We start from the raw sequence: 19782 nt of genomic DNA, 5'->3' as shown, positions 1-19782 counted from the left end.
GGCTTGAGCCACCGCCCCCTGCAGGATCTTTTACTTCTAACATGCATCAATATAGCAAAATATTTTCTCTAAGCCTACTTTCCTAAGGAACTGTGTATGATATATCCAGTGTACCTTTAGTGCTGAGAACTTTAAAAATCTAACCTTCAGATACTCCTCAAGGTAGGCAGTACTAATTCATTATTCTAACTCGTCTACGGATAGCAGAACAGAAGCAAGTGTGGTCTCCAGAAACAATCGATTTCATATACTGAATGTCCATCAACATCTCCGTGTAGTTATCTGACACCTCTCTCATTCATGTCTGAAAGTGAACAGCTGATGCTCTGTAGGTCCTCCCCGCATTAAACCTGCTCCTTTACCAGTCTTCCCTTTCTCAATGAATGACAACCCCATTTATCCAGTTACTCAAGCCAAAAACAGAGACATCATCTTGATTCTAATTTTCTCAATCCGTATGTCCATCAGCAAGTCAACCCATCTGACCACCTTCATCGAGGCCACTGTGATGTCCTGCCTAAACAACTGCAAAAGGAATCTGACTGGTATCCCTGCTTTCAACCTTCATCACCAGTGCAAGGTCAAGACCTCGTACCTCTTGTTTATGCTTTGTTCCCAGAGTCCAGCAGTGCCTGGTAAACAGTAGAGCCTCAGTAAGTATTTGTTAAGTGTTAATAAATGGTGAACTTGCCCATGACTCAGTTTACAAATAATATGTAAGGAAGTCTTAACAAATGTCCACCTCTGCTACTGAGGCTGTCAGATTTTGAGGCAGAAATGTAAGAGACATAAATACCTGAAATTGGGATTTGGTATTATCGTGGGAGTGGATCCATCTATCATTCCTCTCTCACTAACAGTGAGGACACCTCCAGGTTCAAGCAAAGCATTCAAACGATCCAATACTGATGGGCTGCACAGACAGAATTCAAATGGTGAATAGGCCGACATGCTGCATTGACTCTTCTTTCCTTCCATACCCAGGACCCAAGCTTTTTTTTTTTTTTTTTTTTTTTTTTTTGGAGACAGAGTCTCGCACTGTCACCCAGGCTGATATGCAGTGGTGCAATCTCTGCTCACTGCAACCTCTGCCTCTTGGGTTCAAGCCATTTTCCTGCCTCAGCCTCCTGAGTAACTGGGATTATATGTGCCTGTCACCATGAGCGGCTAATTTTTTGTCTTTTTAGTAGAGACAGGGTTTCACTATGTTGGCCAGGCTGGTCTCAAACTCCTGACCTCATGATCCGCCCACCTTGGCCTCCCAAAGTGCTGGGATTACATGCGTGAGCCACTGCACCTGGCCTCCAAATGCTTTGACCCACATTTCCTTTTGGCACAATCACTTACCCAGATACAATAGTGATCTCTTTCCAAAGTATATTCCCCATTCATTTCCCTTCTCACTCCCCAAGGAACATAGCCCAGGGCCTTATACACAGTAAATACACAAGATATTTTTGAATAAAATTTTTAAAAATGCTAATTAAGTTCCCTGCACTATAACCTTTTCACTTTTTCCTTTCCTGCCCGTCATCCCTCAACATTATCAAATCCATTTAAGGTGACTGGATTTCAATTTGTAACAGTTAGATAAATGCTCCACGAAAAACAGCCATCATGTAACTTGGAATAGCTTCTATTATGGTAACTACGTATGTACAGTAGTTTCACACTTGTCCTTTACCTTACTGTAAGATCAAAAATGATACACGGTTGAATCGCTGTATCACTGATGCCCATTTGCTAAATGCCTGCCTTGTATCAGACCCTGCATTAGAAAAAATTACACCGAAGAAACCCTAACAAAAACGGGGAAGACTTCTGATATTAGAAGGCCTAACTCAAAGGAGGTTGCCGGGATAAGTAATCCAATTCTGTTAGTCTTTGGTTCGGCTCAAAATTAACATACAGGGCTGAAATCTTATAGTTGTCTAATGATAAACTACCACTGTTCACCACAGAGAGAAGTTTACAGAATACGGTTGAGGATGCCTATGTAATTCATTAAGAAAAGTAGCTTCAAAATACCAGCACTTCTATCTGGGTCTCTACTTTGACAAGCACACTTAGATTTCAAGCTGGACCATTCGCAATGAGGCATAAGGTTCTTACTTGCAGAAGTTAACATTATCCATCAGAAGCCAGTCTCCGGACTTCAGGGCCTGAACCAACATGCTGTCAACCCATTCGAATGTGCCATGGCTACAGCCGCTGGCTGACTGCGTAAGCTTCACACCAAAGCTTCGGAACTCTTCAACAAGTTTGGCAAACTCTGAAATGTCACAGGGAAGAATCACCATCCACAGCACTTAACTTCAAACCAAGAATTAAGTTTATGAAAAGGAAGCTTGATACTTCCAGCCCAGTTTATTTTTAAGATTTCATAATAGAATAAACAGAAGAATGTTTTGCTTCTGTTTAAACAGATAGGAAAGTTAAGTTTAAGAAAGAAAATACTTGTTAACGGCTCTCTGAATTAACAGCTACTCAGGGCTGACTCTAGGGTAACAGAAGTGGCAAATGATTTTTCTGTATTACGGTTTGTCAAATGGCAGGAGGAGGATAATGTTTCCCACCTATCAGTGCATTTATACTAAATGAAGGTGTTGTAACTTCACACAGTACAAACTGGGCTTCCTTTATAATGTGCATATCATATGATTATAATAACTGGTAATTACTTGCTAAGTGCTTTGTAGTTTATATATACCTTCCCTAGAAATTTTTCAATAGATCTTTTTGGTTGGAAATTGTTTTATGACCATTTTTCATGTACAAGGTAATATATACTGCATTTGTACTTCTAAAGATGAGGTAGTAACAAGGTTTAGACTTAATCTACCATTGTTAATTAATGACTAGAAAACTGGGCAAAATATGTGAAACATATACTTTAGTACTGGACAACAGGCAGCACAAGACTGTAATATCTGAGGGAAAGAAAAAAAATTAGGTGAAGCCCCATAATTGCCCTGGTTTTCTTCCTGGAATCAATTTCTGGATTGCAAAGCAGGGAGGGGGAACCCAAACACATCAGGGAGTTCATGGAGTTGAACAGACAGAGTAGAGTTCAGGGCAGCTAAGGCAACTTGAATGAAGAACAGAGTACTTAAGTGGAGGGAATTACTCAGAGAAACTACTTTAAAAATCTCAGCAAGGGTCTCAGAATCTGCATGTGCATATAAAGGGTGAAGCTCTACATGGATGAGCAAAAACTGCCAAAGAAAGGACAGACAATTGGGAAATGCAAGCTGAATAATTCCCAGAGTTCAAACTGTGCTGAGTATCATTCTAGTTCCCACCAGACACATTGAAGAGAACTCACTAGCTACAAGGACTTTGAGTAAAGATGCTACCCAGGTCATGCTTCAATAGTGAGGCTAATCCAGCCCTACAGCAAAGTATATTCTAGATCTGATCTTAAAAAGCTTAAAAGCAGCTGGGTACAGTGGCTCACGCCTGTAATCCCAACACTTTGGAACGTCAAAGCAGGGGATCACTTGAGCCTAGGTATTCAAGATCAGCCTAGAGAACGTAGCAAGAACCCACCTCTAAAAAAAATTTTAAAATTAGCCAGGCAAAGTGGCACATGCCTGTGGTCCCAGCTACTCAGGAGGCTGACTGAAGTGGGAGGACTGCTTGAGCCCAGGGGGTCAAGGCTATAGTGAGCTGTGATCACACTGCTGCACCCTAGCCTGGGCAAGAGTGAGACTATCTCAGAAAAAGTATGAACATATGAGAACTATGTTTTAAAAGTCATACAAGTTCAGAGAAACATCAAAAGATACAGTTAAAAAGTTTTAGCCAAATGTAAAATAGCAGACAAATTGCTTTAGTCCTTTCACTCTATTAATAACCCTAAGAAATTACTCAAAATGAAATAGCCAATCCTAAATAAATAGTAGTATTGGGAATAAGCTGTGAGAACTTACCCTAATATTTAATTTCTAACTGACTTATGAAAGACTTACACACTCACTAGATTAACGGCTTTGGAGGGGGCTTGGATTCAAAACTTAGCCCCTTGTTTCTGGAGTCTCCCCCAGAAACACCCCCAACTCCCCTCCCCGCCGAAAAAACATCCTAGTCCAACCACTTGCTAACTGTAAGACTGCAGGCAAGTAATTTCATCTCTATGAACATTTATTTCCTCATCTATTAGATGTATATAATCCTTCCTACAATGCAGTGTTGTCATGGTGATTAAAAATACATATATTCAGTATAGTGTTTGCAACAGACACTCATAATTCAATGAGTTTTACAATATCCATTAAAAAATATATGATGCATGGCTCCATTGGATATCTTTTATAATTAACTTGAGTGAATGAGTAAAGGATTTTAAGTTCAAATGGCAGGCTTAAAGTGAGAAATGATGGATCAAGTCAACAATGAAAAAAGTAAATGAGTGGTCCACAGCCAAAGATAAAATGTTTGCTGGGATAGAAGTGGGATGTCTGATTTCTTCAGCCATAAGGAATCAACATTTTATAATCACTTAGAAGCAGGCTTTGGAAATAAAGAATGACAAGCATAGTGACAGACCCAACCTATGGGCCTTCAGGGTGAATCCTCCCAAAGGGCACGCTCACCACCACTCAGAAAGTGGCACCACAGAATGAGAGAAGTTTCCATGTTAATTGGATGGCATACAGAATGATGCATTTCTTCCATCTCCACATAAATGAATAAACACATCCTATGAATTCGGACTCCTATTCTTCAGTTTAAAATGCTCAATTTCCTGAGAAACTACTGAGTAAAAAAAAAACATAGCCAAGAATAATTAAAGTTTTACATGCTGTTTTATCATTATAGGTGATTACACACGAAATAAACCATAAAGCATGGTAACCAATTTTTTTCCTATTTGATTTTTTAGGATCAACTATTCTGAATACTTTATCTCAGCTTCATTTTACTTTGCAGGCCAAACTTAGCCACAAGTTCTGATTGTTAGTAATCATTAAATTAATACAAAATGTGAGCATTATATTTGTAAATCTATTACGTGTAAATGGACACAATATAGGCAATGGTAAGTGCCTGATACAGAGATCCAAATATACATACCTGCCTTGGAGTATGAATTGATTTTATTGTTGAGTCGCTGCATAAGCAATAACACTGCTTCCAGTTTGTTGACAATCTCCATCGTGATAGTTTTACTGCCTTCTCCAAGACACTTAGGCTTATAAGTCAGAAGGAAGTGACTCCAGGCTCGCAGCACAACTTCTGCATCGTCAGCACTGATAAGGAGGCTATCCCTCAACAGTGCCCTTACAGCACCCTCCACCTTCTCCAGCAGCTGCCTCCAAGGTCGTGTAAGATCAACCTGCAATTTCCAGAGGACATGAACTCATCATAGGGTCAGAGAATACTGTTTTCTGTACTCACTACCAATACAGAAGACCCTCAGTCAGACCACATGGTTTATTATGCTTTGACCAAAAATATAAAGGCAGACTGGTTACCTGCTCAAATCCACCAAGCAGCTCAGTAGTATCCATTGCACTGTTCATAGCCATGATCTTTAATGTGTGGCCAGTAAGATGTGCCAGAAGCTGGACCAGGCTGGTCTTGCCCACAGAGGCTGGGCCGACCAGGATGACCATCCAGCTCATCTGCACACACTTCATGATTGACTCCAGGGACTGGAATGACTGGTGCAGGAACAACAGAGGATGGCGGGACGGGTGAGGAACACAGCTGCCACGGGAAAGGACCGAGTAGCCCAACTGCAAAGACATGCCAATGAGATTTCATAAGTGTGCCTGGTAGTGGGAGCAGAAGAAACCATTAAAAAATGTCAAAGGATAGAGGATTATCCTAGACTCCCTACCTGAACATCATAGGGAGTGATACGAAATAGTCTGGTTCCCATGTATGGGTTGGAATTTGAACCGAACACATCCTTGAATACAGCAATGACCTAAAGGAAGAAGATAATGTTATAAAAACACAAATCACTCCACCTAATTCTTAGGCAAACTTTCTAGAAAACAAGCACAGTGATAAGAGTCACTATTCTAAGAAGGCTGGTCACAATTTCCTTATCCTTTTGAAATTTTTCTTATAAAAAAAAATTGCCGGGCACGGTGGCTCAAGCCTGTAATCCCAGCACTTTGGGAGGCCGAGGCGGGTGGATCACGAGGTCAAGAGATCGAGACCATCCTGGTCAACATGGTGAAACCCCGTTTCTACTAAAAATCCAAAAAATGAGCTGGGCATGGTGGCACATGCCTATAATCCCAGCTACTCAGGAGGCTGAGGCAGGAGAATTGCCTGAACCCAGGAGGCGGAGGTTGCGGTGAGCCGAGATCGCGCCATTGCACTCCAGCCTGGGTAACAAGAGCGAAACTCTGCCCCCACCAAAAAAAATTGACTGCATTTATTTAATTCTTTGGAATGAAAGTAAATTTGAGATTGAGAACATAGCAGTCATTATCTCAAACTATCTGAGATTTCAGTGAGAATGCACCATAAATTAAATTGAAGCCATGGACTCTGTAGTATTGAAATCTAGAGACACAAAAGACTTGTTTGCTTTCATCAATACTACCTAAAAAGAGGACAGAACAGTAATGACCATTTATTCACCATCTGCTATGAACCAAACACTGTATTAAGTACTTTGGGCAATTATTTCCATTCCTTATACCCATGTAAAATGGTCATCATTTCCATTTTATATAAATAAAACTCACAAGATTTACTGAATTTGCCCATGGTTGGTGACTGATTTTAAATCTAAGCCCGTCTGCCTCCAAAAACATGTTAACCCTCCAAATACTTATGTGGATATGAAAACCAAATTTATTCCTCTGATCAATTATTTACTTTGTTAATCCTTTTGTCAGCAGTAATAGTATTAGAAAATGTTCTGTTAACTCTCTGATTTTGGATCTCTTTAAAAAATCTAAGAGTAATGGTGGAGGGGATACAGGTATATAAAAAACATTAATTTAGCCCATAACAGGAGGGAAAATTAAGAGTCAAGAAAAAAAGCATACCAAATTGTATTTCTAAAAAGCAGCAATACTCATATAATAATTGAATACTGCACCGAAGTCAGAAAATAAAAATAATATACATAAAATGATAATCAGTATCAAACACTGGAGTGAAACTAAAAGCAGCACAGGAAAGCATTCCTGTCACCTACCTCTGAGTTTAGGTGATACATGTCCTCATGTTCCATACTAACCCATATAATCTCAATCCCTAATGTTTTACCAGAGGGTTAAAATTACAAACATTGCTACTTGGGAGGTCGAGGCAGGAGAATTGCTTGAACCCAGGAGGGTTGCAGTGAGCAAGACTGAGGCACTGCACTACAGCCTGGGCAACAGAGGGAGACTCCGTTTGGAAAAAAAAAAAACAACAACAACAAATTACAAGCATTTTTCCAATCTAGCTTTTTGGTTTAGCTCTATAAAAATCAAACTTTGGCTGGACGCAGTGGCTCATGCCTGTAATTCCAGCCCTTTGGGAAGCTGAGGTGGGTGGATCACAACGTCAGGAAACTATCCTAACATGGTGAAACACCATCTCTACTAAAAATACAAAAATTAGCTGGGTGTGGTGGTACGTGCCTGTAATCTCAGCTACTCAGGAGGCTGAGGCAGAATAATCACTTGAACCAGGGAAGTCAGAAGTTGCAGTGAGCCAAGATCACACCAGTGCACTCTAGCCTGGTGACAGGGCAAGACTCAGTCCCCGCCCCCGCCCCACACACATACACAGTCAAAATTCAATTTAACTGGACTCTTCTAGCTTTTACAGACTTCATCATTCTATAACATTATTTTTCTTGATCTTGTCTCCCCTACCAGAAAATGCCTATCTGGCCTATTACAATAACCCTGAATCGGAGGAGTGATGGAAACCTTCCACATACCACAATGAGCCAGCACCTGACTAATCAATCATTCAACAACTGGCATGTATCTTGGCCATAATTAATATACTATAGTATGTGAATGAGGAAATTAAAATACTAGCTGATTATGTGAATTATATATCACTAAAGCTGTTAAAAACCACTAAGACTTTCTTCTAACCGAATGACTGAAAGCTACTTGCATATGATAAATGAGTTAGTGTGTGATCAGATTCTGAATGCCACACTACAGAAGATCTGGGTGGCTGGGCACAATAGCTCACACTTGTAAACTCAGCACTTTGGGAGGCTGAGGCAGAAAGAACACTTGAGCCCAGGAGTACAAGACCAGCCTGAACAACATGACAAGACCAAATCTTTGTTAAAAGTAAAAACAAATTAGCCAGGCCCTGGTGGCATGTGCCTATAGTCCCAGCTTATCAGTGGGCTGGGGTAGGAAGATCCCTTGAGCCTAGGAGGTCAAGGCTACAGTGAGCCAGCATTGTGCCACTGCATTCTAGCCTAGGCAACCAGGTGAGACTCAGCCTCAAAACACAACAAAAACAAAAACAAAACACAGAATGGGCAGCAGAATAAAAGGGGTGTCAAAGTCACGTGTGTTATGGGCCAGCCACATCTTCACATTTCAACAAGGACAGTTACTGCTTCGAGTACATGCATCTATATATGTATTCATTTATTTTCAAACAGTGAAGTTTAATAGAAGGAAACAGCAGACAAACTGGAGAGGGCCTCAACTGGAAAGCTGGCGCTGTTACCTGAGGCACTCCATGTCTTTAAGCCTTGGATCTTCACCTATAAGAGGCCATGACAGCACCTCCTGCCTACAGCTAATGTGAGCATTCAGCAAGACAGGATTTTAAATACCACAAACTAAAATGCACACATTACTACAATTCCTTACAGTGGGAATTCCAGTTTTACTTAGAAACAGGTCTTTTTATTTTCACTTAAACACAGAATATTCTCACTTTCCATGATTATACTTTCTAGATAAAACACTTTATAATTTGACATTTATTTAAAAACAAAACAAAACAAAACCTTCCTTCTCTACTGATTATCACCTGTCTGCCTCCTCCTGCTTCTCACCTTGGTGCCCATAAAGATGATGAAGACTTAATTCTTTATTACTGGAGGGTAATGTTGCTTTAACATTTGTGATCATAGGGATTTGAATAGATCAGCAAATTATGTCCTCTAAAGCAAGTTACTCTATGTTAGGGGACCCCAAGATAGGAAAACATTTAGTCTGTTCTTTTAACTTTTAAATTTTGAAGCAGCTTTAATAGGCTTGCTAGCTGGGCGTGGTGGTTCACGCCTGTAATCCCAGCACTTTGGGAAGCTGAGGTGGATGGATCACCTGAGGTCAGGAGTTTGAGACAAGCCTGACCAACATGGTGAAACCCTGTTTCTACTAAATATAAAAAATTAGCTGGGCCTGGTGGCTCATGCCTGCAATCCCAGCTACTTGGGAGGCTGAGGCAGGAGAATCAGTTGAACCTAAGAGGTAGAGGTTGCAGTGAGCTGAGATTGTACCACTGCACTCCAGCCTGGGAAACAAGAGCAGAACTCCGTCTCAAAAAAAAAAAAAAAAAGAAAAAGAAAAAGTTTGGTATTAGTGTGAGTATATCCTTTCTCACCCACAGGAAATCAGCTTTCGGATGGAAAGAAATACAAACAGCAAATGTGAAACTCACCTTTTTTTTGTCTCCCTCGGTTCTCATTCTTTCACCATAGACCAAAAACACATGCTGACCAGGATCATAACACCCAGGGGACTGGTCAACCAGCATCAACTGACACCAGCGGAAAAGGTCCCGGAGGTTGAATTCCCAGGGTCCTCCTTTTTGCCCCCATTTCTTCTCAACAGTCACTTCATGATCAATCTAGAAAGAAAACATCCTGATTGGGAAACATACCCTGCTTGCTACTAGGCAGTTCATTAAGTACTAGGAATGTACCACAAAAATATATATAATCTGAAACAAGAATTAACAGGCTTGATTCAGATGCCTATTCCTCAAGACTTCCAAATGCCAGGCATACTCTCTAAGCAGTAACACTGGTAGCCACAGCACAGAAATAAATTACTGGAAGCCTCCAATATGTAGTGTGCCTTCCACTAGAAACCCGTAGAATTCAAAGTAATTGTTTTTAGTTAGAGATCCTGATAATTTGGTAGAACCCTATGTTGAAAAAATGCTGGTTTCAAATACAGCAAGAAAAAGAACCAATACGGCTGGGCGCGGTGGCTCAAGCCTGTAATCCCAGCACTTTGGGAGGCCGAGGCGGGTGGATCACAAGGTCGAGAGATCGAGACCATCCTGGTCAACATGGTGAAACCCCGTCTCTACTAAAAATACAAAAAATTAGCTGGGCATGATGGAGCGTGCCTGTAATCCCAGCTACTCAGGAGGCTGAGGCAGGAGAATTGCTTGAACCCAGGAGGCGGAGGTTGTGGTGAGCCGAGATCGCGCCATTGCACTCCAGCCTGGGTAACAAGAGCGAAACTCCGTCTCAAAAAAAAAAAAAAAAAGAACCAATACATGTAGGTACTTACTTGGTTATTGAAGGCAACCATTTTCTTAACAATATTTTTCTCAATGGCTGGAAACAAAGTACTGGCAATGAACTCCATGTCAATTACTGTAAGGGGATCAACAAAGACCTAGAAAATCCAAAAATAACATGAAGAAACACCTTTGTTCCTCTTTACCAAACACTAGAAATGACTACTATGTCTTATCATGTAAAATCTTTAACACCAAGTAACAATACATGAGAAATATATTTGATTTTCAGTTACAGAAATTTCTTTTTCTGCATTTTGAGGATAAAGAATCATCAAATCTTAATACAGCACAGTAGAGGTTCTGTTTTCAAGGTCTATTCTAGTGAACTAAAGGAAAAAAAAGGTTAGGTGCAGTGGCTCACACCTGTAAACCCAGCACTTTGGAAGGCTGAGGTGGGTGAAACAAGAGGTCAAGAGATCAAGACCATCCTGGCCAACATAGTGAAACCCCGTCTCTCCTAAAAATACAAAAATTAGGGGGTGGTGGCGCATACCTATAATATAATCCCAGCTACTTGGGAGGCTGAGACAGGAAAATCACTTGAACCCAGGAGGGGGAAGCTGTAGTGAGCCAAAATCAAGCCACTGCACTCCAGCCTGGGCAACAGAGTGAGACTCCATCTTAAAAAAAAAAAAAGAAAGAAAGAAAGAAAGAAAAGAAAAAAAAAGATACATGCAATTTATGTTTTAAAAACTGTTATCAGGCCAGGCACAGAGGCTCAAGCGTGTAATCCCAGCACTCTGGGAGGCTCAGGTGGGCAGATCATGTGTTTTAATAAAAACGTTATTAAAAATTTCTTATATATAATGTAAAATGCTTTTAAAATTGGGTGGTAGATATGAGTATTCACAATAAAATTCATTCAACTTTTCCATATGTTTGAATTTTTTTTTTTTTTGGAGATGAAGTCTCGTCCTGTCACCCAGGCTGGGGTGCAGTGGCACAGTATCAACTCACTGCAACCTCTGCCTCCTGGGTTCAAACAATTCTCTGCATCGGCCTCCTGAGTAGCTGGGATTACAGGTGCCCACCACCATGCCCGGCTAATTTTCATATTTTTAATAGAGATGGGGGTTTCATCATTTCAGCCAGGCTGGTCTTGAACTCCTGACCTTATGATCCACCCACCTTGGCCTCACAAAGTGCTGGGATTACAGGCACAAGCCACTGCACCCGGCCTGAAAATTTTCTTAATACAACATTCTTTTTGTTTTTTTGGTCTTTTTTTTTGAGACAGAATTTCGCTCCGTTGCCCAGGTTGGAGTGCGGTGGTGCAACCTCAGCTCACTGCAACCTCCTCCTCCCAGGTTCAAGCAATTCTCATGCCTCAGCCTCCTGAGTAGCTGGGATAACAACTGTCCACCAGCATGCCCAGCTAGTTTTTGTATTTTTAGTAGAGACAGGTTTTCACCATGTTGACCAGGCTGGTCTCGGACTCCTGACCTCAGGTGATCTGCCTGCCTCAGTCTCCCAAAGTGGTGGGATTACAGGCATGAGCCACCGTGCCCAGCCAATAAAACCCTGTTAAAAGATACTCAGCAAATTCTTAATCATAAGGGGCAATGACACTAAAGAAATTTAGAGGCATTTCCAAACCTCTACATTGGCCAAACTCTGAAAACCTGTCGTTAAAACAAGTAAGCATACACAAACACATGTACCCCTCTGCAAGTAAGAATAAAGGTATAAGAAACCAAAGTGTTGTGCGCCGGGCGCGGTGGCTCAAGCCTGTAATCCCAGCACTTTGGGAGGCCGAGGCAGGTGGATCACAAGGTCGAGAGATCGAGACCAACCTGGTCAACATGGTGAAACCCCGTCTCTACTAAAAATACAAAAAATATCAGTTGGGTATGGTGGCGCGTGCCTGTAATCCCAGCTACTCAGGAGGCTGAGGCAGGAGAATTGCCTGAACCCAGGAGGCGGAGGTTGCGGTGAGCCGAGATCGCGCCATTGCACTCCAGCCTGGGTAACAAGAGTGAAACTCCGTCTCAAAAAAAAAAAAAAAAAGAAACCAAAGTGTTAATAGTGACTGACTGGGGAATAATGGATTCTTATTCTCCATGGCAGGTTCCTGTTTCTTCTTACTTTTCTTTAGTTAAAATGCATTATTTTTCATTGAAAATTTTTCTTTTATGTTTCAATAGATCAGAGGGACAACTGAAAAGGTCCGAGATTGGACTTCATCCCAGAGTGCACAGTAATAGAATCCTAAAGAGGCTGGGGAACTTTCTTCCAACTGTTAACACATCTAGTGTTCTGGGCCAAAAGTTGGACAGAAGCAATATTGGGAATCAGTCACATTACTATTGATCTCATAAGGACAAGAAAGAGTATTGTTAAGCTAATTCTCATAGTGAACATCCTTAAAGGCTTCGTGATAGTAGTCTTATCCCCTCATAGTCTATCGTTGGTATCTGTGGCAACAGCAAATCTTACCTGAGTGAATCTGTTAAGGAAAGACCTAGGCAAGCCTTTCCTCCCACCTCCTTGTCTAAAGGGATTTTGACACCCAAAAATCTTCGTCTTCTCATGCTGAACTTGAAAGCTCATTCCTAACTCAGGCACATAGATTTCTCCTCGGTGGTCAAAACAAGCATTGAGTCCTTCCAACACAGACTGAGAAGCCAGGTTGAGCTATTTAAAAAAGAAAGTACATATATTTGTCTCAAATATGCTGTACAACTGCAACAAAAAGCAGGGGGATAATATGTAGCAAAGAAATGCAGTGTTATCTTCAGAAGGTGGAATTTCAAACAATATTGATAACCTTCTGTATTTTAGGCTGAGTTATGAGTTGTTTGTATTCATTCTATTATTCTTCTGTTTTGTTTCTGAGCTAGGGCTTCATTCTGTCACCCAGGCTGGAGTACAGTGGCATGATCATGGCTCACTGCAACCTCCATCTCCAGGGCTCAAGAGATCCTCCCATCACAGCCTGCCGCACAGCTGTGACCACAGGCATGCATCACCACACTCCGTTATTTTTTTTTTTTTGGTAGAGCCAAGGTGTTGCTATGTTGTCCTGGAAGGTCCCAAGTCCTGGGCTCAAGTAATTCTCTAACTTTAGCCTCTCAATGTTAGAATTATGGGCACGAGCCACCGTACCTGGTCCAATTCTATTATTCTTTATTTCACATGTATGTTAAAGAGATTTTGGCTGGTATTTTATATAACATATACATATGTGTATATACACATATGTACATGTTAAATATGTGTATATACATATATACACATATGTATATGTTATATATACACATGTTAATAATCTTCAAACTAAATAAATGCTCAAATTAAAATTTAAAGTTAAAAATCTTCTTAAAAGTTAAACTGTATCTATTATATGCACCTATATTAACCTGCTCTGTAAGTAATAACTTAAAAAATTTTTGCGAAGACACAGATATTTCATTTTCACAATCTGAGTTTTTAAGATATATAACACTAATTGGCCAGGCGTGGTGGCTAACACCTGTAAATCCCAACACTTTGGAAGGCTGAGGCAGGTGGATCACTTGAGGCCAAGAGTTCAAGACCAGCTGGGCCAACATGACAAAACGTTATCTCTAATAAAAATACAAAACTTAGGTGTGGTGACACACACCTGTAATCCCAGACACTCAGATGGCTGAGGCAGGAGATTCACCAGGGAGGAGAAAGTTACATTGAGCCAAGAATGCACCACTGCACTCCAGCCTGGGTGACAGACCAAGACTCTGCCTTAAAAAATAAAAAAGAAAAGTAAAGCCGGGTGCTGTGGCTCACACCTGTAATCCCAGCACTTTGGGAGGCCGAGGCATGTGGATCATGAGGTCAAGAGATCAAGGCCATCCTGGTCAACATAGTGAAACCTCGTCTCTACTACAAATACAAAAAATTAGCACTCCAGCCTGGGTAACAAGAGCGAAACTCCGTCTCAAAAAAAAGAAAAAAAAAAGTAAAGAAAAAGACATGTAACACTAATTGTAGAGAATAGATAAGATTTGCTAACTTTTTAATCACTTTCCCATTTCAAACACTGAATAAAATCTCCAACGCGTTTCAAAGTCAGGATATAAACAACATAAAGTGAGTCAATACAGCTAATTTCCACCAACTTTGTAAACAAGAACAATTACAAGGGGATCTTGTGCCAGAAATGAAAAGACCTAAATGGAGGTCTTCAGATGAGTAGTAGTCCAGAGCTCAGGGATGGGAGGCATGTGTGGTTTGTTGGTAACATAGAAAAAAAAGGAGATTGGGAAAATACAAATCAATAAAATACAAATAGGTAAAAATCAGAGCATATTACATTAGAATTTCAAGTGTCGGCCGGGCGCGGTGGCTCAAACCTGTAATCCCAGCACTTTGAGAGGCCGAGGCGGGTGGATCACGAGGTCGAGAGATCGAGACCATCCTGGTCAACACGGTGAAACCCCGTCTCTACTAAAACTACAAAAAATTAGCTGGGCATGGTGGTGCGTGCCTGTAATCCCAGCTACTCAGGAGGCTGAGGCAGGAGAATTGCTTGAACCCAGGAGGCGGAGGTTGCGGTGAGCCGAGATCGCGCCATTGCACTCCAGCCTGGGTAACAAGAACGAAACTCCGTCTCAAAAAAAAAAAAAAAAAAAAAAAAAGAATTTCAAGTGTCATGTTTACATAAGCACTATCAAGCACAAACACCTCTGTATATTCCCAAACAGAAAGCCACTCTTAGGTGTGTTTGTAAATCTAGAATGTCTTACAGTCCCTGAATGCAATTCCACTAAATGCTAAGTATGGTCAGTAGCCTTCAGCTTTAAAACTAGGCTTTCTCTTTTCCTGGCTAATATATATTCTATCAGACATTCTGCTAAACAAAAAACAAAACAAAACAAAACAAAAATCTGAAAAAAGGAAAAAAAAAATTCCCTCTCCTTGTTATCCCAAGAATAATAGGCAGAAAGCTCAGCAACAGGAGCCCCACAGCACCCTCTCTGATGCTTGGACCCAGGAGTCTGAACCTGGGGAACCTGCTGCAGCCTGTGTCCAAAGTCTCACCTGTGACACATCACTCAAATCATTTTCGCTCCACAAATATTTCTAGCCTTTTCCTGAATACTGTACACCCTAAACTGACCCAGCTCCATATCACTAGCTGTCAGAGATTCAGTATTTAGCACGCTTTATGCTCTGCTCTTCCTTCTGATGAATAATTTACCCAACATGCACTTATAACTGATCATTTTGTCATTTTGGTAGGTCATTTTGTATGTCTTTCCTCAGTCTTTCTGGTGCACTAATAAAACATGAAGTGGTTGACACTCTTTGTAAAATGCCTCTGAAATAAATGCAGAAACAGCAAGCCTGCCAGAGATTAAACCAGTGACGATGCAGTTTTCCTCTGAAAGATAACTTTAAACGGTGGAAGAATTCGTAGGTTTTATTATGTACTGGGGCTTCTGTATGTGTAGTCATTCCACCCAGTGATATTCCTTATTCTTAAAGGAAACTACAGAGGATCTTTTCATTAGAGAAAAGTCATCAGTGGGATGATCCACTGAGAAATGCTCTGGAGCTGTGAAAAGTATGACTGCTCCTCACGATCCATCTTGGGCACAACAAACAGACCCCTCACCTCATCCAACACCACCCAATGGCCTGCCTTTAAAGCTGCCAGTAAGGGGCCATCACGCCAGGCAAACTCTCCTCCCTTGCCACCTTCAACAGGTAGATCTGCTCCAAACAGGTCTGTGATGTCCTTTGAAAGGGGAAGAAATGGAGAAAAGCCAGTATTACTGAAAAAATCAACTGGATTCTAACACCCTAAATCTGAAATGACAAATACTTGGGGCTGGCACCACTACTCTTCCTTCCTATACCCAGGATGAACTAACCAATCCCAGCCCTATTTACTAGGAGCCCAAACATATACCAAGAACTTTCTCAACATGCTCATGTATCAATCAATTTGAGCTGGTGCTCTAGATTAATAGTTCTGAACATTGGCTGAACTTGGAATTCAACTGACGGGCTTACAAAAACAACAAAACCCCATTCCAAAGGATGCTGATTCAATTTGTCATCTGTACCCTATTTTCCTTTGATTGTTGAAAGTAATTTTATTTCTTTTTTTAAAAATTTAAGCAAAAAATTAAGTGAGGTTATAGTACAATAAATACCAAAGTAGACAGATAATTCTCTCTCAAAAGAGAATTCGAATAAAGCATGCAGAGATTTAATATTTTAGGTGTCAGCAATTAACAAATCCAAAGAAGATTTAGTGTGGAAGGTCATACTGATGTGGTCCTTATTATGATATGAAATATTTGAGGATATAGGCAAGGCACCATGACTTACATCTGTAATCCCAACACTTTTGGGGAGGCCAAGGCCTGGATCATTTGACATAAGGAGTTTGAGACCAGCCTGGCCAACATGATGAAACCCAGTCTCTACTAAAAATACAAAAATCAGCCAGGCGTGGTGACAAACATCTGTAATCCTAGTGACTCAGGACTGAGGCAGGAGCATCATGCCACTGCACTCCAGCCTGGGCAACAGAATGAGACTGTCTCCAAAAAAAAAAAAAGAAAGAAAAATTTGAGGATACTGACAATATAACCCTTTCTGAATAAAGAATTATAAATTGACACAGACATTACTATCTATAGCTATCTCCATCAGCTGCCGGATGACAGAACTTACCGTTTGCTCTGACAAGTTGATCCTAACAAGGGTATTTCCTGAAGCCTTTGCTAATGCTCCCACCAAACTTGTCTTGCCAACACCAGGGGAACCCTCCAGGAGAATGGGTTTCTTCAGTTTTGTTGCTCTTAGGAGCCTCTGTGCATTCATAGCAGTGGTCCCTGCACTGAGTGCATAGTCTGCAATATTATTCCTGTGTAGGACAGGTCCTTAAGTAGAGAAAAGGAAAGCCATGTATAAGCGGGATATCACCGAATCATATGTAAACATCAACTCAAGATTTTTAGCAGTGACCACGTGGCCTATCAGTTACTGAGGTACCATTTGTGGTGAAAATGTTCAATCCCTATTTCAATATTGCTCCACCTTTAGATCTATAAAATGCTTTATAGGAATAGCCAATAGCATGTTTTCTTCAACTGTGCCCATTACAGATCTCTCCATCTCCTATACACACACATGGACATAAGTCTAATTGTGAATACACACCTCTCCTTTCACAACCCATACCTTGAATCACTGTATGTACTTGGACAATTTACCTTCATAGTTACTTTCCTTAAAACCAAGTATAAGCTATAGTAGAGTTCTATAGTTAAGATACATTATGGGCTAAATTGGTCTTTACAAGCCACTTAAAAGTTTATTGTCAATATTGGTAGAGTTTAGAGCTTTACTGAAGGAAAGTTCCTATTGTCGGAACCAACTAATAAAAAGATAAGCAATGTATAAGACAATCTATTTATAGACTGAAGTCTCTGTTTCCCGATTTTTATATGCCAGTTACGTATTTTCAACCATTTACACAATTATGTTAAGTCTCAAGTCAGAATCTAACTCACTTAGTACAAAAATATGACTATTACACATTAAAACTAAGCCACAATAAAAGCCAAGTATCTATGATCTACAGAAAAGGAAAATTCATTTTGTAAAAAATCATTCTTACCCCTTGGTATAAAAAATGGATGAATTCCCCAAAGGTTATCTATCCCAGTAAATTCTTTGGCCTTCATTCTGTCATAAATCTTTAATTCATTTTTCTGATATTCTGTAAGTCGTACTATCTTGGCAAGCCTCTTGATTAGAAATTTCAGACATTCTTTTCGTGCCAAGAGGGCTGTACCAAACCCAGACGAAGTTACCCCTAAAAGACAAAGGATCAGTCCATGATGCAACAGCACAACACCAAGCTTCACCACCATTCAGCAGGAGCTCTAGTATAGGTTCCTGAAAAAATAGGCCTCGGCAAAACTGCAGTCTAAATGTGATTTCTAGCGTAAGCGGTCCTACAAAAGAAGTCTGACACCTACCCACCCCCAATCTACGGATCATCAATTAAGCAGCAGCTCATTCAGTAAAGTACTCTAGTCACTCAATGATAAGCCTAGAAGAGTACCTAATATGGCACTAGTAACTATGTTGATTTATATTTCAAATCTTCATGACGGAAAAACCAAATCATACTGATTTTTATGACATTAAAATAAACTTAAAACAAAATATTCAGGCCCATTATCAAAAAATGACTATTCATGTTAAAAATTAGCCAGTGCTTCTATTCACAGTAGCAAAGACCTGGAACCAACCCAAATGTGTATCAATGATATACTGGATAAAGAAAATGTGGCACATATACCCTGCAGCCATAAAAAAGAATGAGTTCATGTCCTTTGCAGGGACATGGATGAAGCTGCAGCCATAAAAAAGAATGAGTTCATGTCCTTTGCAGGGACATGGATGAAGCTGGAAACCGTCATTCTCAGCAAACTAAAACAGAAACAGAAAACCAAACACTGCATGTTCTCATTCATAAGTGGGAGTTGAACAATGAGAATGCATAGACACAAGGAGGGGACCATCATACCCTGGGGCCTGTTGAGGGATGGAGGGCAAGGGCAGGAAGAGCATTAGGACAAAATACCTAATGCATGCAAGGCTTAAAACCTCCATGATGGGTTGATGGGTGCACCAAACCACCACGGCACAAGTCTATCTATGTAACAAACCTGCACAACCTGTACATGCATTCCAGAACTTAGTAATTTTTTTAAAAAAAGAAGTAGCCAGTGCAGACATTTTCAGCAGTCTTTACTCATAATCACCACTTCAAATTTGTTAAGTACCTTGGTTTATAAGCTTTGAGAAGTTGTAGCATATCTTGTGTGCCAATCACCTTTCAAAGAGTACAAAGAAAAGGAAAGCTATTCTGAGTTTTGGAAATGTTCAGCTAACTGATTCTATAAAACAGACAGGTCAGGGGCCTGGGCCTCCTTCTTCTATGCCCCTCTACCCGAGCACTTGTCCCCACCAGCTACCAGACAACATACCTGAACCTATTCCATCTATGTACACCAGGCATGCAGCATGGACAAAAGATGTCACAGTGGAGATGCTCTCAGGCCTTTTCGAAGCAGCTTCCTCCCCCATTTTGTTCATGAAGTTGACCCAGGACAGGATATCTCTGATACTGACCACACACTTTCGGCCAAACTCTTGGTGGGTCAGCCAGTCAATGAAATCCAGCATCACTTCAGCTATGTCAGACCCTAAACACAAGAAACAAAAAAAGCACTTGCTGTTAGTGGAAATTTCATAACAAAAGTTCATAACCTGGGGCACACAGATAGCCTA

At 40.7% G+C, this 19782-nt stretch overlaps 1 protein-coding gene across 2 annotated transcripts in view; it reads right to left on the bottom strand.

Moving 5' to 3' along the window:
- The window catches only part of MDN1 (midasin AAA ATPase 1), a 183287-nt gene that overhangs the window by 72265 nt on the left and 91240 nt on the right, over positions 1-19782 (bottom strand). For both annotated transcript variants that reach the window (XM_074397695.1, XM_074397696.1), the window contains exons 34-45: positions 19479-19697; positions 18098-18295; positions 17149-17357; positions 16079-16201; positions 12919-13116; positions 10470-10577; positions 9607-9795; positions 5846-5935; positions 5478-5741; positions 5077-5338; positions 2113-2272; positions 797-913 (exon numbers count right to left, since the gene is read on the bottom strand). In XM_074397695.1, coding sequence (XP_074253796.1) covers positions 797-913; positions 2113-2272; positions 5077-5338; positions 5478-5741; positions 5846-5935; positions 9607-9795; positions 10470-10577; positions 12919-13116; positions 16079-16201; positions 17149-17357; positions 18098-18295; positions 19479-19697 — 2137 coding nt within the window. The remainder of the gene's footprint in view (positions 1-796; positions 914-2112; positions 2273-5076; positions 5339-5477; positions 5742-5845; positions 5936-9606; positions 9796-10469; positions 10578-12918; positions 13117-16078; positions 16202-17148; positions 17358-18097; positions 18296-19478; positions 19698-19782) is intronic.

Source organism: Saimiri boliviensis, chromosome 4 (genome assembly GCF_048565385.1).
Source record: "Saimiri boliviensis isolate mSaiBol1 chromosome 4, mSaiBol1.pri, whole genome shotgun sequence".
In the NCBI taxonomy this organism is placed as follows: domain Eukaryota; kingdom Metazoa; phylum Chordata; class Mammalia; order Primates; family Cebidae; genus Saimiri; species Saimiri boliviensis.
The sequence above is the reverse complement of the archived record's forward strand: the minus strand, read 5'-3'. Positions and strand labels throughout refer to the sequence as shown.